We start from the raw sequence: 17,722 nt of genomic DNA, 5'->3' as shown, positions 1-17,722 counted from the left end.
AAAGTTAATGATCAATTATAATATAACTACAACTCTGGTTAGAAATTCATGCATTGGGAAAAATGCTCACAACATTTTTTATTTCATTTTTGTCAATATAATTGATTCAGGTGTGGTAAAAACTATGCTAATATGTGGTCTGAAACTATTTCAAAATAATTAGAGTAATTTCAAAGGAGTATCATTCACAAAACTCTTGTTGAAAAATATCAACAAATGAAAAGTATAGATGTATTGAGACTCATGATCCTGAATTTATGAAGGAAGATGTAATTGCACATTTTTCTTATTTTTTAATGTTTATCATTATTTGAGATTTTTTTCTTTAAATAAATACTCAACAATATATAATTTCATAATTTGAAAATATACTAACATTATTCTATTTTCAAACTATATTTGAAAAGGTGCAAAATACTGAAATTGTGATATTTCATTGAAATTTGTCATCAAGTTTTTTTCTCAGTCTATGAAGATTCAAATTACTCAAGTTATCAATACTAATTTATACATATTAATAAACAAAAAAAAATTAACCATAATAATTATAAAAATATGAAAAATTATTTTAAATGACAAAATTATTAAGAATATTTATAAATAATAGTAAAATATTACAATATGATAGATTGCAATAGACAACGATAAACTACCATATGTATCATGACACAGATAAATATAGATAATAGTCTATCGCGATCTATGATAGATAGAATGTGATATTTTACTATTATTTATAAATATTTTTGTTCATTTTTTTTATATTTAAAAAAAATATAGAGTAACATTTAAATATAAAATAATTACAATTTATTGTTACAGTGTTAATATTTTCCAGTGTTTTTAAAGGTAGGTATTTTTCATTTTCTACCGTGGGTCGTCTATGCAGACAAATTTCACAAAATGACCCAAAATCCAAATTTTTTTTTACCAATGACCTCTTTCTAAAAACTTTTCTACCACTATCCTTTTGCCCATGCGAAATACCAAAATTACCCACAATTTTTAAAAAGCCTTTAGATCATTTGGTAAACGCGCGTCTCTACAAATACTTTACGACGATAGGGTCTCCCTCCATTTCGTTCATTTCTTGAGAGAATACTAACTGATTGGATAGAGAATACTAAGCGAGCATTTCAATATTACTAAACGATCAGATAGAGATTACTAAGCAATCGTATAGGGAATACTAAGCGATTGTTTAGTTAACTGTTACGCAATCGTTTAGACATTTGTTATGCGATTTTTTAGCTAACTGTCATGCAATCATTTGGCTATCTGTTACGCGATCGTTTAGATATCTATTACGCGATCATTTAGTTTTTGTTACGCGATCGTTTAGATATTTGTTATGCGATTTTTTGTGGAATGTTGGTATTGTATTGAATGCACATCGAATGAAGGATTGAAGAAATCGTGGAAGGAAAAGAAATGTGGTGCTCTCTGAAGATTTTTTAAAAATTGAGAGTAATTTTAAAATTTCGGAGGAACAAAATGTCAATGGTAGAAAAGTTTGTAGGAAGAGGTAATTGCTAGAAAAGTTTTGGGGTTTTTTGTAAAATTTTTCCTGTTTTTTCGAGAGAAAACCCCAGCACCCCTCTCTCTCACGTTTCAGTCTTCACGCCGGCTCCTCCTCCTCGCCTCCGGGCCTATCGCGCTCGGTGCTGGCTTGCCGCCGGTCGCAACCTAACTTACCGTCTGCCCACCGCACGCCACAACCGCCGTCTGCTGCTTCCCGTTGCGTACTCTACTTTCGTGGACAACAACTAATGAAATCGAAACAAATCGAGCCGGATTGCAATCCTTGGTATTTATCGATTTATTGTACTCTTTTTTTGTTAAATATAGATTTTTTTTTTCAAAGAACAATTACTATGTCTTCAATATTTTATCTAAATCGTTTGCAGCTGCTGCGCGTTGTAAAAGAAAGCATATTGTTGCGCTGGAATAACCCCATCAATGGTTCTCTTTCGAATCTCTTACCTCCGATCGTCATCATTTCGTCTCAAGATCTCCACCTTATCTACCTTGCAGCTAAGTACAATCTCTTCTGCCGATTTATTCTATGACCATCTGCAGAAAAACAATGGTAATGTGGAGAAAACTCTTGCTAATGTAAAGACCAAATTGGATTCTAGATGTGTCAACCAAGTATTACATAAATGTTCCTTCGAAATATCTCAAATGGGTCTTCGATTTTTTATATGGGCTGGTCGACAGCCTAATTATAGGCATAGTTCTTTTATGTACAGCAGAGCTTGTGAACTGATTGGAATTAAGGGAAGCCCATGTTTGCTTTTTAATGTTATTGAAGATTATAAAAGAGAGGGTTACCTTGTTGATGTTAGGATGTTTAAGATTATTTTAAACCTATGTAAAGAAGCTAAGCTTGCCAAAGAGGCTTTGTCCATTTTAGGGAAAATGCCTGAATTTCATTTGCGTGCTGACACTTCAATGTATAATCTGGTTATAAGCTTATTTACTGAGAAGGGTGAGATGGATATGGCGATGGAGTTGATGAAAGAGATGGATTCAGTTGATATACATCCTAACATGATCACTTATATTTCTTTGCTCAAAGGATTCTGTGATGTGTGTCGTTGGGATGATGCTTATGGGTTATTTAAGGCTATGAAGGAAAGTGGATGTCCACCCAATACAGTGGTTTACTCTGTGCTACTTAATGCTGCCAGTCGGAATGGGATTATGGAAAGGCTAATGGCAGTGTTGGAGGAGATGGAAAAACAAGGGGGAACTTGCACTCCAAATACTGTCACATACACTTCCATAATCCAGAGTCAATGTGAACTAGGCCGGCCTCTGGAGGCATTGAAGATATTGGATAGAATGGAAGAGTTTGGTTGTGCTCCAAATCGTGTTACAATTAGCTGTTTAATCAAGGAATTTTGTAAAGATGGTCACGTGGAGGAGGCTTACAAGTTGATTGATAGACTTGTTGCAAGAGGTGGTGCTTCATATGGTGATTGCTATAGCTCACTTGTGGTATCTTTGGTTAAGATGAAAAAGATTGCAGAGGCAGAGGAGCTATTTAGAAACATGTTAGCCAATGGGGTGAAGCCAGATGGTTTGGCTTGCAGTCTCATGATCAGGGAATTGTGCTTAGAGGAGCGAGTGCTAGATGGTTTTAACTTATGCTACGAAATCGATAGGAATGGATATTTATCTTCCATTGACTCTGATATTTATTCTCTTCTTTTAGCTGGACTTTGTGAGCATGACCACTCTGTGGATGCTGCAAAACTTGCAAGGTTGATGCTTAAAAAAGGGATTCGTTTAAAACCGTACTGTGCTGAAAGTATCATCAAACATCTAAAGAAATCTGAAGACCAAGAGTTAGTTATGCATTTGGGTGGAATAAGGAAATGACAAGCAAAACTAAGAACTTAATTATGGGATTGGAGGTGTTAATTTTCACCAACATTTTAAACAAAGGCTTTTAGCAAGCTTAAGTTGATTCAAAACAACCAACATGTAGATTCACTCATAGTGGATATGGATGTCAACTCAGTAGTAATTGCAGGTTATAAGTTTGGTGGCATACCACTCAAGAGATAGAATCTGTGACCTTTCGTATGGGAGAAAAGAGGATTTTCATGACTTTGTGACCCTTAAATGTTTCACTCTACTGATGACAGCAAAGGTGTATCAAAAGTCCTTCCGAACAACAAATCACATCTTAGGAGTTGGAGGTTAATTCTGTTTCGGTAGCCAACCCGAAGTACATCTTGCTAGTTTCTCAAATTTCAATATTATTCAATCAAGTGAAGATGCTTTAAAAATTTTGATATAGTCAGCCTGAAGTACATCTTATTAGCACCGAGCAACTCTGACCTCATGTTCAGAAGGTGGCTGTTACCCAAGGTCCTGCTGCAGATTGCTGGAGTTCTGGATGTCTTAATATGTAAGCTGGGTTACGTTTTAATTGTTGAGAAAATGATTTTAAACTACGACTTTACTTGAATAAGATTGGTTCTATGGGTTTTACAATTGTGTCTTTGAGTTCGTTCTTTTTTTCTTTTCTTTTTTATTTTTTGATAGGAAACAAACATGTATATTCCTAAAAGGATCATAGGGTGGGCAAGGGGTTGAGGAGACCCCTCCCCAAAGAGCTGCGGTAGAAAAGCTTCCAATTGTTAAAAATCATGGATAGGTTATAATTATAAAATAAATTGGTATAATTAGTCCACCACCGGCTGTGTGTTGAACAACCATGCCAAAAGAATCAAAAGAACTGAAGAAGCACACTTATCTTAAAAAATTCTACTAATTCTTTTCTTCCAAATGCACCAAAGGAGCGATCAAGTAGCACATCTCCAAATGATTTTACCTTTTCCATCGAAAGCAAAGCAATCCAGCCCCTCAACCATCCAATCATCAACCCTGTTTGGCATGCAATAGTCCAACCCAAAAGTTCTAAACAGAAAAGTCCAACACTTGGTGGCAAAGTCACAGTGGAGGAACGAATGATCTAAAGACTCCTCAGATTTCAAGCAGAAACAGCATATGGAGGGGTAGAAGGAAGAGCTGTTAAGCTTCCTTTGCAATTTCTCATGAGTGATTAAGTTTCTATAAGCGAGGGACCACAAAAAGAATTTAACCTTTTTTTTTTTTTTTTTTTTTTGGAGATTTTGAGCCTCCACACAAGAGACACTAAAGGAAGAGCAGGGTTCTCTTAGTGAGGTTCAAAAAAGTAGCTTTTGTAATAAACTTCTCCTTTGCATCTAACTTCCATTTGAGGCGGTCATGAGTATCTTGAGGTGTCCAAGAGTTTAAGGTTTCCAATATAGCCACCAAATCACCTAGCTCTCTATCAAAAACTCGTCTTCTGAGGCCCAAGTTTCAGGATTAGCTAGACACACACCAGCAATCTCCAAAGAATATGATTTTAAAACCAGTGTACACGGGTGGGTGCACCCACTGACCCACTTCATATCTATTTCCAAAAAAAAAAAAAAAAAAATCAGTGTACAGAGACCTTTGGCACACATTTGTGGTTTTATCGTTGACTGAAGTGAGAATTGTCTAATTGTCAATTCTAGATTGACATTCATAATTTTTATTTGTCAAAAATATCAATGAGTCAATTGATATTTTTTGTAAAATTGATCGAGATTAATTGACTCAAACATTTGGAATCTTGAGAATGTAAAATCAACTTTATCCAGCTGTGTATGAAGAAAAGTGTTTTCTTGAAAATGTTAATGGATATAGGTTATTCAATTTAATGCAGGTATTTCTAAGGCATTTTTTTGTCGGCATTGGATTGTGTCGTTTTGTAGTTTAGATGACTACTAGAATGGTTTCATGAGAGTAGCTTGCCCCGTAACGAGGAAGTTCGTTGACTGCACTTACTCTTATTAGTTGTTTGTTGAATGTTGTAATTTGAGAGCATGTCCTCCAATATGTCAAGAAATCTTTTGAAGCTTCTCATTTCAAGTACGAAATTGCATTGATGGAATCTTACTACCATTATTCTAAACCACAGGCAAATTGGATCTCTCCTCTGATTGCGATTAAACCAAGTCAATCTTCCAGATTCCTGGTAAGAATTTTAGCATTGCACCCTCTATAATATTTGCCTTATTGTTTCTGACAATGGCTCCGATTCCCACATTATTATCTTCAGTTCTGATTTCAGCATCGGTTTTTCATTTGTAGATCTCTTGGTTTGGCGCTTTCCATCTGACCACGTCATTTTTGACCCTTCTGTTTTTCCTTCCTGAGCTCTTTGAGATTAAATTGTATTAGCTGTTTTTGAGCTCTTTAGGAATTATATTAGGTACTTTTGAGCTCTTTTGGAAATCTGCTCGGTATGATAGAAAGTGAATTTGGATAATATTGTTATTTTTATCGTTCGAAATCGTCCAGCTTATTGTCATAAAATGCTCCAAATTGTCCACTCTATGCTTAGGCTCTCCTGCATATTATAAATTAAATAAAGAAGGTATGAGCACTGTTCAATGATATTGCAGCATGTGGACATACACAAAATATCGCTCTATATAAAAATATCTGGAGAGGCCCCACCCCTGGAAGGATTCGTTTCTTTTTTTGGGAGGTCAGTCACAGTAGTATTGATACAACTGATGTTCTTATCAAGAAGGCTCCTTGAATTGTTTCTACGCCAAGCTGGTGTGTCCAACGTCACAAGAGAGGTGAATCTGTTATGCACATTCTGCTTCTGGTGTTTTGTGACTATGCTTAATCATGCTGGATGAGAATACTGCCCTACCCCAAGTATCATGTGGTTTTTCGAAATGACCCTCTCGTCCTTTTTAATATGCGCCTTATTGGCCATCCGTGTAAGAATGAGAATGCTATTATGTGGACCTTCATCATCAAAGCCTACTTTTGGCTCATATGGAATAAGTGGGATCAATTTGAAGATAAAGAATCAGATTTCACATATTTTTTTATCACCTTTTGTATACATCTCTCTCATGGTAAGTTATACTTCTTTTTGTGATTACAATTGCACATCTCTAGTTATATCTCAATGAAATAATATTATGTAATCTCTCGTGCCACTCATTACCCTTTTGTAATTTTATATAATCATTGAAATTATGATTGTTTGAGAACATCATAAAAGGAAAAAACGCATGTTCAATCATATAAACATTAAAATTCAAATTTCTTCATTCACAATCTTTTTCTTCCACAAATGTTTTGTAGGTAGATGAAACTCAGGGCAACATCTCCAAGCAAATACATTCAAGTAATTCATGCATCCCTTATGCGGGTGAACGGTGAAACATTAATTATAATTGGTAAACAAGCTCATTGACACCCATCATTCTTTAGTTCACATTTGATTCTTTGTTTTTGTGGCTGTTGAAAACCTTTTGTCTATAAATGGATGACGGAGAATGGCTGCTGAAAACCCTTTTATCTGCATTTTTCTTGTTATCTGCCGATTAATTTGTTCTGGCTGAAATTATGTGGGTTTGGAAAGATATCTATCCAAAGAAGATTGAATTTTTTTTCTTGGAAACTTAGTTTTCATGTGCTCAATACTACCAATCGTTTTTAACGTTGTATGTCTTATATGTCTCTTTCGCCTTCATGGTGTTGTATGTCTTATATGTCTCTTTCGCCTTCATGGTGTTCTATGTGTCGATGCAATAGTGGAATTCCTGTTTATCTTTTTGTGTATTGCCCTTTTGTTTCTTGATTTTGACAATCATTTTGGAGGCTTTTGGTTGGTCCATGCCTTGCTCTAATCGTATCTTCTATATATTTTCGCTTCCCGCATGGGGGTCACCCTTTTCTTGGTATTAAAAGTCGATTTGATTGGCTATTTTGTGTGCTTTTTCTTGGACTCTTTGGTGCGAACAAAATGACCGTATTTTCAGAGATTCTTTCTCCCCTTTCGATAGTTTTATGGATTTGGTATTATCTATTGCTTTTTATTAGTAAAAGGATAAGCACACTTTTTTAATCATGTTAGTTTGTCTTATTTAGTCTCGACTGGAGATGCTTCTTGTGATTGCTTATATGTGTGAGTTTGTTTGTTTGTTATGGTTTTTTTTTTTGTTTTTGTTTTTGTTTTTGTTTTTTTTTTTTTTTTTTAAAATTTGATTTGACTTTCTTTAGGCTGGAGGGAAAGGCTCTCTATTAAGTTCGAAACTATCTTTTTTTTTTTCCTTTCTTTTTTCTTTTTTCTTTTTTCTTTTTTCTTTTAAAAAGACTACCAGTTTACCTGCTTTTAAGTCTCTTGTTTCTTTTACCAATTAGGACATTGAAGAGTCTGAAAAAGGCTAAACACACTACAAGAGAAATAACAAATGAGAAAGATTCATTTGAAAATATGATAAATTATTTTGATAATTGGAGAAATAGCAAAATAATTTAATAAATCACTAATTAATAATTTACAAATGTTAAAAGTATCCTCAATGCGAACTTAAAAAAAAAAAAACATGATAACGGGATAGATTCTTTTTGGTTTTAAAATACCCTTCGGATAAATTATGGAGTTATTAAACAAATAAAAAAAAAAAAAATCATATTTTTGTAATTAAAAAACTAAGGTGTAATCAATTGACTTTTTGTTTTTGTTTTTGTTTTTTTTCTTTTTTTTAGAACTAAGCATGTGGACTAGTTTTTATCTCTAAATTTCTTGATTTGTTATCTATTTTTTAATTGTAAAAAATTGTAATAAATAAAATAAAAGATTTTTTTTATTTCTGTTTTTTTAATCTATTTTTTTATTTTATTTAAAACAGTACAGTTCTTTTGCTTTAATTGTAATAAACTTGGACACGTGACTAGGAACTGTAGGAACATGCATCGTTCTGCTGGTCAGGCAAACCTGACAGAAGAATCGTTAGTTGCCATGATTACATAAGTAAATGTGATCAGTGGTTTTGAAGGGTGGTGGATAGACATGGGTGCTACACGCCATGTCTGTCACGACCTTAGTGTCTTTAAAACTTATACCGAAACTAAGGATAAGAATATTTTATTGGGGATCACCACTCCACAAAAGTTTTTGGAACCGACGAGGTGGAGTTGAAGTTTACCTCCGGGAAGACCCTTAAGTTGAAGGANGAGGTGGAGTTGAAGTTTACCTCCGGGAAGACCCTTAAGTTGAAGGACGTCCTACACACTTCGGAGATAAGAAAGAACTTGGTCTCGGGTTATCTCCTCAACAAAACCGGATTTACTCAAACCATAGGAGCAGACTTATATACACTTACCAAAAGTAATGTATTTGTAGGGAAATGGTATGTAACTGAGAGAATGTTCAAATTGAATTTAGATCTTAATAAAATGAAATCTTCTGTGTATATGCTTGAATGTTTGACATGCTAGATTGTGTCTTGTTAATAAGAAATTAATTAGTAACATGATTAGTTGAGAGATCAAGATCCAATAGCCTCAACTCAGGCCCAAACCCCTTAGAGAATGCCACGTAGAGAACCATCACAAATTATCTTGTCATTTCTTCTTTTTTGTCTAACATGATTAGCCTGGAAATGATACCTAAGTTATCCATGAATGAATTTGATAAATGCGAGTATTGTAGTCAGGCTAAAATTACTAAAATTCCGCATAAATTTGTACTTAAGATTGATGAGCCTTTAGATTTAATTCATTCTGATTTATATGAATTTGGTGGCATCTTGACTAGGAACAGTAAAAGATATTTAATTACTTTTATTGATGACGACTCTGATTTTACTTTTGTATATTTACTAAAAAACAAAAGTGATATGTTTGATGCCTTCAAATTATTTGTTTCTGAAGTAGAGAATCATTTCAATAGAAAGATTAAAAGACTTCGTAGTGATAGGGAAATTGAGTACGACCTAGACAACTTTAATGAGTTCTTTAACTCTCATGGAATAATACACGAAAAGACTGTACCTTACTCTCCTGAAATGAACTTGAAAAGCTGAAAGGAAAAATAGAACTTTAGTTGAGCTAGTAGTTGCTATTTTACTTAGTTCAGGAGTCGCGTCTTATTGGTGGGGTGAAATCATCCTTACCGTTTGTTATGTTCTGAATAAAATCCCAAAGTCTAAAAGCACAATTTCACCCTATGAAATTCTCAAGAATAAAAAAACCAAATTTGTCATATTTTAGAACATGGGATTGTCTAGCTTATTTAGTGTTCCAGACCCTAAAAGAAAAATGCTAGTTAGTAGAGCCTATGAGTACGTCTTTATAGGTTATGCCATAAATATTAAAGCCTATAGGTTATATGATCTAGGAAACCAAGTTATCATTGAGTCAAACGATGCTGATTTCTTTGAGGATAGATTTCCTTTTAAATCAAGAAATAGTGGGGGCTCAGGATCAAGTAGTCTAACCTCTGTTAGAAATCCTACCTCTATAGAGGAAACCGACCCAGAACCTAGAAGAAGCAAAAGAATAGAACCACCAAGGATTTTGGGCTTGATTTCCAAACCTATAATGTAGAAGAAGATCCCAAAGATCTAAAAGCTGCTTTGTCCTCTGTAGATGCCAACTTATGGCAAAAAGCCATAAATGATGAGATGGACTCTTTTGAGTCAAAAAGGACTTGGCACTTAGTAGATCTACCTCCAGGTTGCAAGGCAATAGGGTGAAAATGGATCTTAAGGAAGAAACTTAGACCTGATGGAACAGTTGACAAGTTTAAAGCCAGGTTAGTGGCAAAAGGCTTTAGACAAAGAGAAAACGTAGACTTCTTTGACATCTTCTCCCTTGTCACTAGAATTACCTCAATCCATGTCCTATTTTGTCTCGCTGCCCTTTATAACCTCGTAGTACATCAGATGGATGTAAAGATCGCCTTCCTAAACGATGAACTTGAAGAAGAGATTTACATGAAACAACCTAAGAGTTTTGTAGTCCATGGTCAAGAAAATAAGGTGTGTAAATTAGACAAATCTCTCTATGATCTGAAACAAGCTCCTAAGCAATGGCATGGAAAGTTTGATAACCTAATCCTATCTAAAGGTTTCAAGGTTAATGAAAATGACAAATGCATCAATCATAAGGTTGAAAATAATCTTTTCACTATCCTGTGTCTATATGTAGAGGATCTGTTAATCTTTGGGTTGAACTTGCACATCATAAATGATGTGAAATCTGGATTGAATGCAAACTTCGACATGAAAGACTTAAGAGAAGCTAGTATAATCCTAAGCTAAAAGTGACTAGGTCTGAAAAGGGAATCTCTTTGGATCAATCTTACTATGACGAAAAGATTCTAAAGAAATATAATTACTTTCAATATGAACCAGCCTATACTTCTTATGATCCTCGTGTTAAGTTGTTCAAGAACACTGGTGACAGTGTTAATCAATCCGAGTATGTGTGTTAATCAATCCGAGTATGTGAGCATCATAGGCAGTCTTAGATACGCTGTTGACTGCACTGAGCCTGACATAGCTTATGTTGTAGGATTACTTTGCAGGTTTACAAGCAGACCTAGTAAAGAGCATTGGAATGCTATAGATAGGGTTATGAGGTACTTGAAGAAAACCCAAAACCTAGGATTACATTATCAGAAGTTTTCTACTGTCCTAGAAGGGTTCAACGATGCTAACTGTAACTCCCTTTCGGATGATTCAAAGGCTATAAGTGGCTATATCTTTAATATAGCAAGCGGAGCTGTCTCTTGGAAGTCCAAGAAACAGACTATTTTAGCCCAATCTATGATGGAGTCAGAAATTATCGCACTAACGACAACTAGTGAAGAAGCAGGCTGGCTTAGAAGTCTGCTATAAAGGTTCCCTTATGGGAAAAGTCGGTACCAACCATATTGATCCATTGCGATAGTACTTTAGCATTCGCAAAATTTTAGAACCGTTACTACAATGGAAAGAGACGAAAAATACGTCGAAAGCATAGTACCATTAGAGAGTTTCTCACTACTGGTGCAATTAGAGTGGATCATATACGGACTGATAAAAATTTGGCAGATCCTTTGACGAAAGAATTGGCCAGAGAGAAGGTTTCAGAACCTCAGAAAGGATGGGACTCATGCCTATAGAAAGATGAATCACTGTGAGGAAAAATCAACCTGTAGACTGAAGATCCCAAGAAACAAGTTCAACGGATAATAATTGATAACAAGTGATATGTAGTGAATCATGCTAAAACAAACATAGAGTTCCATTCCTATGACTTTAGAGATTGAGCATGATATTCTGAAGCGTAAAAGAGGTTGAACTCAGTTCTTAATGAGATCTATATTTGATGACAAGTGGGATACCTAGCTACAGGAGTACTCTTGATAGATTCACCTATGTGAATGGAGAAGTGGGGGCTGCTACCTATGGAGTTTTTAGGCTAACTCTCTAGAATGTTCACTAAACTGGGATACACGTGTTAGGCCTTAAAGCACAGGCTTTTGAACTACACACTAGTGACACTATGTGTGAGATGTTGTTAGAGATAAGAGTTTAAAACCAAGGGTTACTCTAGTATATTCTGAATCATCTATACTATGTAAAGGTTCAAGTCGTATGATACCTTTGCTTATGCATAGTGTTGTATAGACTGAAACTGCTCGATGAAAAATTTGTTTCTTCTTATGTTTAAATTTTCAAGTGGGAGATTGTTGGGTGAAAATTTAACTTTATTTTTTAAAAAGAAAAAAAACTAAAGGGAACCAACCTTTGGTTGAGAATCCCACATTGGTAGATTTTGAAAAGGGAGACTCTTTTGTGTACTCCAACCTTGGGCTATGGGTTTGGGCCCCAAAGGGTACCCATGTTCTGAAGGGAGTGATGAGATAGACCAATGTGGGTTCGCTCCGCCGTCTGTCCGATCGGACGGGCATGCGTGTGTCATTATTTTTCAATAAAAGAATATTATTTTTTCATTATTTTTATTTATTAAAAAGAAAATTTTTTTGTCAGTTGGCCTTCTCGGTCTTCCGCCCCGCTTTTTTCGTCCGCATCTTCTGGTTGTCTGCCTTCCATGCTCACGTTTAGAGGCTGAACACGTTTCGTCTCATGGCAGTTCAGCTCTGAAGGCCTATAAAGGCACATCTTTCATCAGTTTAGAGCACAACATTCATTTTTATTCTCTTCCATTCTCGATCGCTCTCCTCTGTTTTTTTCTTTCCCCCTTTTTGTTTTTTCGAGCATTCAGTCGAAAGGTGTGTGTTCTAGTCAGTAACGGTGCATTTTTTATCGAGTTTTTTTGTTGTTTTATCCTGGGACGTGGGCAATAATTCTTGACCTGCTTGCACACTTGGATAGAGTTGCGAAACGTCTTAAAGAGAGCGAGCTCCACGAATCAGCCTATAACGAGCCTTTGTTTTGTAGGTTTCGCTCCAGACTGTTTACTGCTATCCTGATGGTGTTGCCATTTACAACAATACTTGCTCAACTCAAGATCAAAAGAAAAAAAAAAAAGAGAAAACAATGGAATGAGGATGCTCAAAATGAAGAAACAAGTTGCTATTTATAGGATAGCAACTTACTAACTCTCTAAAATAATAAAATAAATACAAAATTGAAACATTTGTCAAATTTAACTCAATTGAGTGTTTGTTGACCAAAATCAAACATAATTCATTAAAATTGAAGAAACTACAAATTTAACTTCCATATATGTTAAATTTGTACATGAAACGTCATCTAAATTGATGGTTTTCAATCTAATTTTGAGCTTCTAAGCATGAATTTAATCTACACAATCAAATCTTTTTTATGTTTGAATATTCAAGAATGTTTCATTTTCTTTCACTGCATTATAATTATCCAACAACCCCCATATGAAAGAAAGTGAAAAAAATAATAATAAAACAAAAACTGTTGAGAGGAAACAAATCAAGCTATACATCAGGAAGGTGTCGAGGTGTTGTTTGCATTTAGGCTGGAATTCTTGAGCATCTGAGCTCGGACTATGTGTGCATGAATGCTTGTCTACTCAATTGCTTATTTGTGTTATTATGATAGTTGATGAAACACCTTCCTTATGACTTTGTTTTCTTGAGATAATGTTTGAAGAGAACAAACATGATTTTGAGCCCATTTAAAATTTTTTTTTTTAACTCTCATGCAAGTCTAAGTTTTTTTTGTTTATCTACAATGGGTCATCTTTTAGGCTTAGAGTTATAATGTTTGACCTATTTTTTTTTGTTGTCACTTCGAAAGGCCTTGGTGATATATGTTAGGTTGTCCAAACATTCAATTTAGTGATACATGTATAGAAACTTAACCAATCAACCTCCTTATTTATCTATTTTAAAAAAAATTGGTTCAGAATAAGAGAAGAACATAAGTATTTAAGAGAGGACTACTCTTTTTTGGAGGTACAAGTAGCCATGGGTGATTATGACACCCATAGTTTCTTTTGCACGAACATGTCTTCGAAAAATGAGTAAGTTTAAACGTCTTTAAAGGATATGCAACCCTTAGTTGGATGTGAAGAGATTGAATCCCAAGCAAAAGTGCATAAATGCCATACGATTTTAATTTTAGTTTGATACATGAATGAAAATGCAGAGAAAAATATAAAGAATATTTTTCACAGAATAAACACAAAGGAAAAATTGATAGCATGCTTGAGAGGAGAAAAGTGAAGAAATTCTACTTACCCTTGTAAAATGCACAATCTTCACGTGTCCTCTCCCGATTTCAGGAACGGTAACGATCCTTCCCTGATCTCATCTTCACAACCGCAACAAAGGAGAAACAACTAATGGGCATCAACACAAGGCCTTCCCCGTTATTCTCAAGGTTAAGAACCGAAGCGGAGTTTTGGGCTCGCTTTGGTTAATTTTTGGAAAAAGGGGAGTAGATCGTTTTGTGAGAGAAAACCACCAGAGATTTTTCACATAGCGTTTTTTCCCTGAGAGAAAACGTAGGAGGAAAAAGAAGAAAAATTCCTCATAGAGTTCACTACTTACTCAAGATTCAGGTCAAGTCACCTATTGTCATATTGGTGAAATGTAAGTCTCTTTTAGCAACGGTGTTATAAAGAGAGATTATTCATTTCGTAGTTTGGTCTTATACAAACTCTTTGTATAGGATACTCCTGCTCACATGTCTCCACATATATGATCAAGATCAGATCATTAGTAGCACTTTACAACACTCGTAACAACTACAAAACGAGCTATATCCGTAGTGTCACTAGGATGAGGTACCCAACTTTATCTATACTACAGACCATTCAGGTTATCATTTAAACATGATCAACCTGTATGTCTTTACATACATGTTTAAATTAGATAACTGAGGATCTTATTTTATTGGATTGAGCTAATGCACATAAAATAATAATTATTTTATTAATAACAATTTGTTACAAAAGTTCATAAACTACGAGAATACAAGAGATTTAGGATACTAATCCGAACAAAATGGTCATTAACATAACCTATGTAGGTAAGCCAAAACAAAATTGATGTATCCAAACAAGGTCTCTTCTCCAAATAAATAAAAAAGAGAATGATGAAAAGGAATGAGACCCATTGTCTTTAAGCATGTCATTTCCATTTTGAGTCTAAGAAGCTTTAACACTAATTCTTTCGAGTCATAGTAGAGGAAAAACATTGAGAATCATACAAAACCATTCCAGGTGTGTTAGATTTAAGTGGAAAGGTTTTACACTCATTCATGCATGAATAGGTTAGGAAAACTTTTAAGGTTGCCTCATTGATTCATGAATGTTGTTGAATGACATTGTCTTTTGCAAACTTGATCTTAGACGAATGTTAAAAATTTGAGTAAATATCCTTGTAATTAAGTGCACCTATCTTGTGTAATTGTGTGTTTGTACCTTGTTTGAGAGTGATCAAGAATCAAGTTGGGGTGATTTGATATCACTTATAATGTACTATCTCATTCTATTTAATACGAGTCCATTCATTTGTTTTATATGTTTATTTTGTGAGTTTGTAAGTCTCGGGCGTAAAGAAGGTAGAACGGGCTCTTAAAGAAAAAACTGGGCTATAAAGAATCAAAATGGGGCCCTAAAACATCAATCGAGCAAAGAAGAAAAAAAGTATGACAATGCCCTTGAGAGCAAGTGCCACAGTGCCTTGGACAATAGCAATGCCAAGCAAGGGTGTTGCAACGCCCTTATAGTAGCTGCAAATGAAGACAGGGGCAACAGTAGTGCCATGACGATCGGGAGACGATGCACGCTACATGCAGTGCTGCAACACCAGTGCCTGCACGTAGCACTAGATTATATAAATGTTTTTAAGCCAGTTTGGTCATTTTTAATCAGAAACTCAGGTCCCTAACCTGAATATTACCCGTCATATTTCGCTTTTAATCTATTCTTTCCATTTTTTGGTCTGTATTAATGCACAAAGACTCTTCCCCATTGATTTTGAAGACTTTTATGGGCTAAACAAGTAAGTTCTAGCTTCGATTTTAGTGGTTTTACCCATTTTTTAAACTTGTGAGATTTTACTAAGCTTTTCTAGTTTCAATATTGTCTCTGAATTTTCTCCTTGCCGAATCTTCATGATTGTATTTTCTTAAGAATGTCTGATAAATTAGTCAAGTGGATATAATCAATTGCTATAGATTTACACTTAATTTGTGTCTTTAAGTCACTAAATTATCAAGTAGCAAAGGTTAAAAGTAAACTTGTGGATTGTATGACAATCATCCGATTAACATTTTTTAATTAACCTAGAGGAAAATCGTATTGAATGGATAAATAGCTTAATCCCCTATCTTAATGAGGTTAGCTCATGTATTTAGCATGGATTTCATCTTACATGTTAGCTAATTAGGTATTTAGGACATCCATTTAGCATTACTAAATGAATTGGCTAAGCTTAGGGAAGAAATAGGAATTAATCTACATGAACTCGATGATCAAGTGAAAAATTTGATGATACCTTGAAAGCCTGAGCTAGATGCTTTAATCGATAGTATTTTCTCATCATTCATGCCAATGCCTATACTTTATTTTTAAGCATATACATTCCGATCACTTCTAAATTCCTAAACATAATCAAACAAACCATTACTTCGAAACTATAATGATTCGTAGCATATATATTCCAATCACTTATAAATTCATAAGCATAATAAAAAAAACCCCTCCTGGTGGATTGACCCGTACTGCTTTTGCTACATGTTTTAGTAGGCATGCAATTTATTTGGTTAAGGATATTTGACAAACCTTTGTGACCAAATTGGCGCTATTTCCAGGGAACCTTATAGTTTCTCAATTAAAAGGCTTACGATTTCTTGTCTGTTATTTTACATATTCTTTTGATGTATGGCCCAATCCTCTGAAGATTCTAGATTGTTGCATTTTGTAAAAATTTACAGAGAGGAGAGGAGAATCAAGAGAGAAATAAGAGCGCAGGTGGCACATAACAAAAAAATCCTTGTTGAAGACACATAATAAGAAGATTCAATGAAAAAAGAAAAGAAGAGACGGTGATGGTGACCCCTGAGTGTACCTTGAGAGATCTAATAGCTCTTGACATGGCTCAACAACTATTGTGCATCACTGAGCTGCACCTAAATTGCGCGTTATTTGTCTTGGATTTATAATAGTTTTATATGATTTTGTTAGATTTGTTAGTGATTTCTAGGTTTGTATTTGAAATTGAGATTCAATGTCAAAATGAGCTAAAAATGACCCAAATATGTTCGAGAAAGTCCAAACCAAGCCAAAAATTAAAAGGAGAGAAGAAAAGAGGAGAAAAATTAAGGTTTTTCGAAAAACAGGGTAGCACCACGACATAATTTCTAGTAGCATAAAAAGTTGGAGGTCTACGCAGCGCCTTCGTAATACTGCGATGTTGTCCAATACCACCACGGTGGAAGGGTTTATTTTAGGAAAATGAAATTGTTTTGGAAATTTTCTTCTATATAATGTCCTAGTGTTTTGGCTGTCAAATCAATTCATTACACCACGAAGTAAGAAAGCCTTAAAGAGTGTTTTAGTTAGAAAATAAGAGTTTAGAAAGGGAGGTTCGTTTGGAGGCTGTTTGAGATTTGGAGGTGCCAATTAAGGTCATTCCGATGTGTCCATCGACGGGTTTCACCATGAGAGTAGTGTTTCTTTTCACTTTAGTCTCTTTTGCAGATTCATGGTTGTTGCAATATATGAGAGTATGTAGCAATTATAAGTGCCTAACATTATGGTTCTAGGGTGTTGATGAACTTATTATGGATTTAAGTTAATGCATATTATTTCCTATGGATGTTGTGTTCTTGATTGTTTTCCAATATTATTGTGCTTAATTCATTGTGTTCCTCAATGCACATTA

At 34.7% G+C, this 17,722-nt stretch overlaps 1 protein-coding gene across 3 annotated transcripts; it reads left to right on the top strand.

The window, feature by feature from the left end:
• Positions 1-1,546: 1,546 nt before the first annotated feature.
• Positions 1,547-6,904, top strand: LOC120067090 (pentatricopeptide repeat-containing protein At5g47360). 3 transcript variants are annotated; one of them, XM_039018489.1, is made up of 5 exons: positions 1,547-1,807; positions 1,908-3,922; positions 5,507-5,563; positions 5,994-6,464; positions 6,697-6,904. In XM_039018489.1, exon 2 carries the CDS (start codon positions 1,960-1,962, stop codon positions 3,385-3,387), a length of 1,428 nt encoding a protein of 475 aa, XP_038874417.1. In that variant the 5' UTR covers positions 1,547-1,807; positions 1,908-1,959; the 3' UTR covers positions 3,388-3,922; positions 5,507-5,563; positions 5,994-6,464; positions 6,697-6,904. The 3 variants fall into 3 exon arrangements, with proteins under 3 accessions (XP_038874417.1, XP_038874415.1, XP_038874418.1); XM_039018487.1 differs by having other exon boundaries at positions 5,680-6,464; XM_039018490.1 differs by lacking the exons at positions 5,507-5,563; positions 5,994-6,464; positions 6,697-6,904 and adding an exon at positions 5,252-5,500.
• Positions 6,905-17,722: the final 10,818 nt, after the last annotated feature.

The sequence above is a fragment of the Benincasa hispida genome, chromosome 12, assembly GCF_009727055.1.
Source record: "Benincasa hispida cultivar B227 chromosome 12, ASM972705v1, whole genome shotgun sequence".
NCBI lineage: Eukaryota > Viridiplantae > Streptophyta > Magnoliopsida > Cucurbitales > Cucurbitaceae > Benincasa > Benincasa hispida.
Note: the sequence above shows the minus strand (reverse complement) of the source record. Positions and strands in the feature narration are given on the sequence as shown.

Coding starts and splice junctions, on each gene's coding strand:
- LOC120067090 (XM_039018489.1), top strand. CDS start 1,960: ATGGTTCTCTTTCGAATCTCTTACCTCCGATCGTCATCATTTCGTCTC.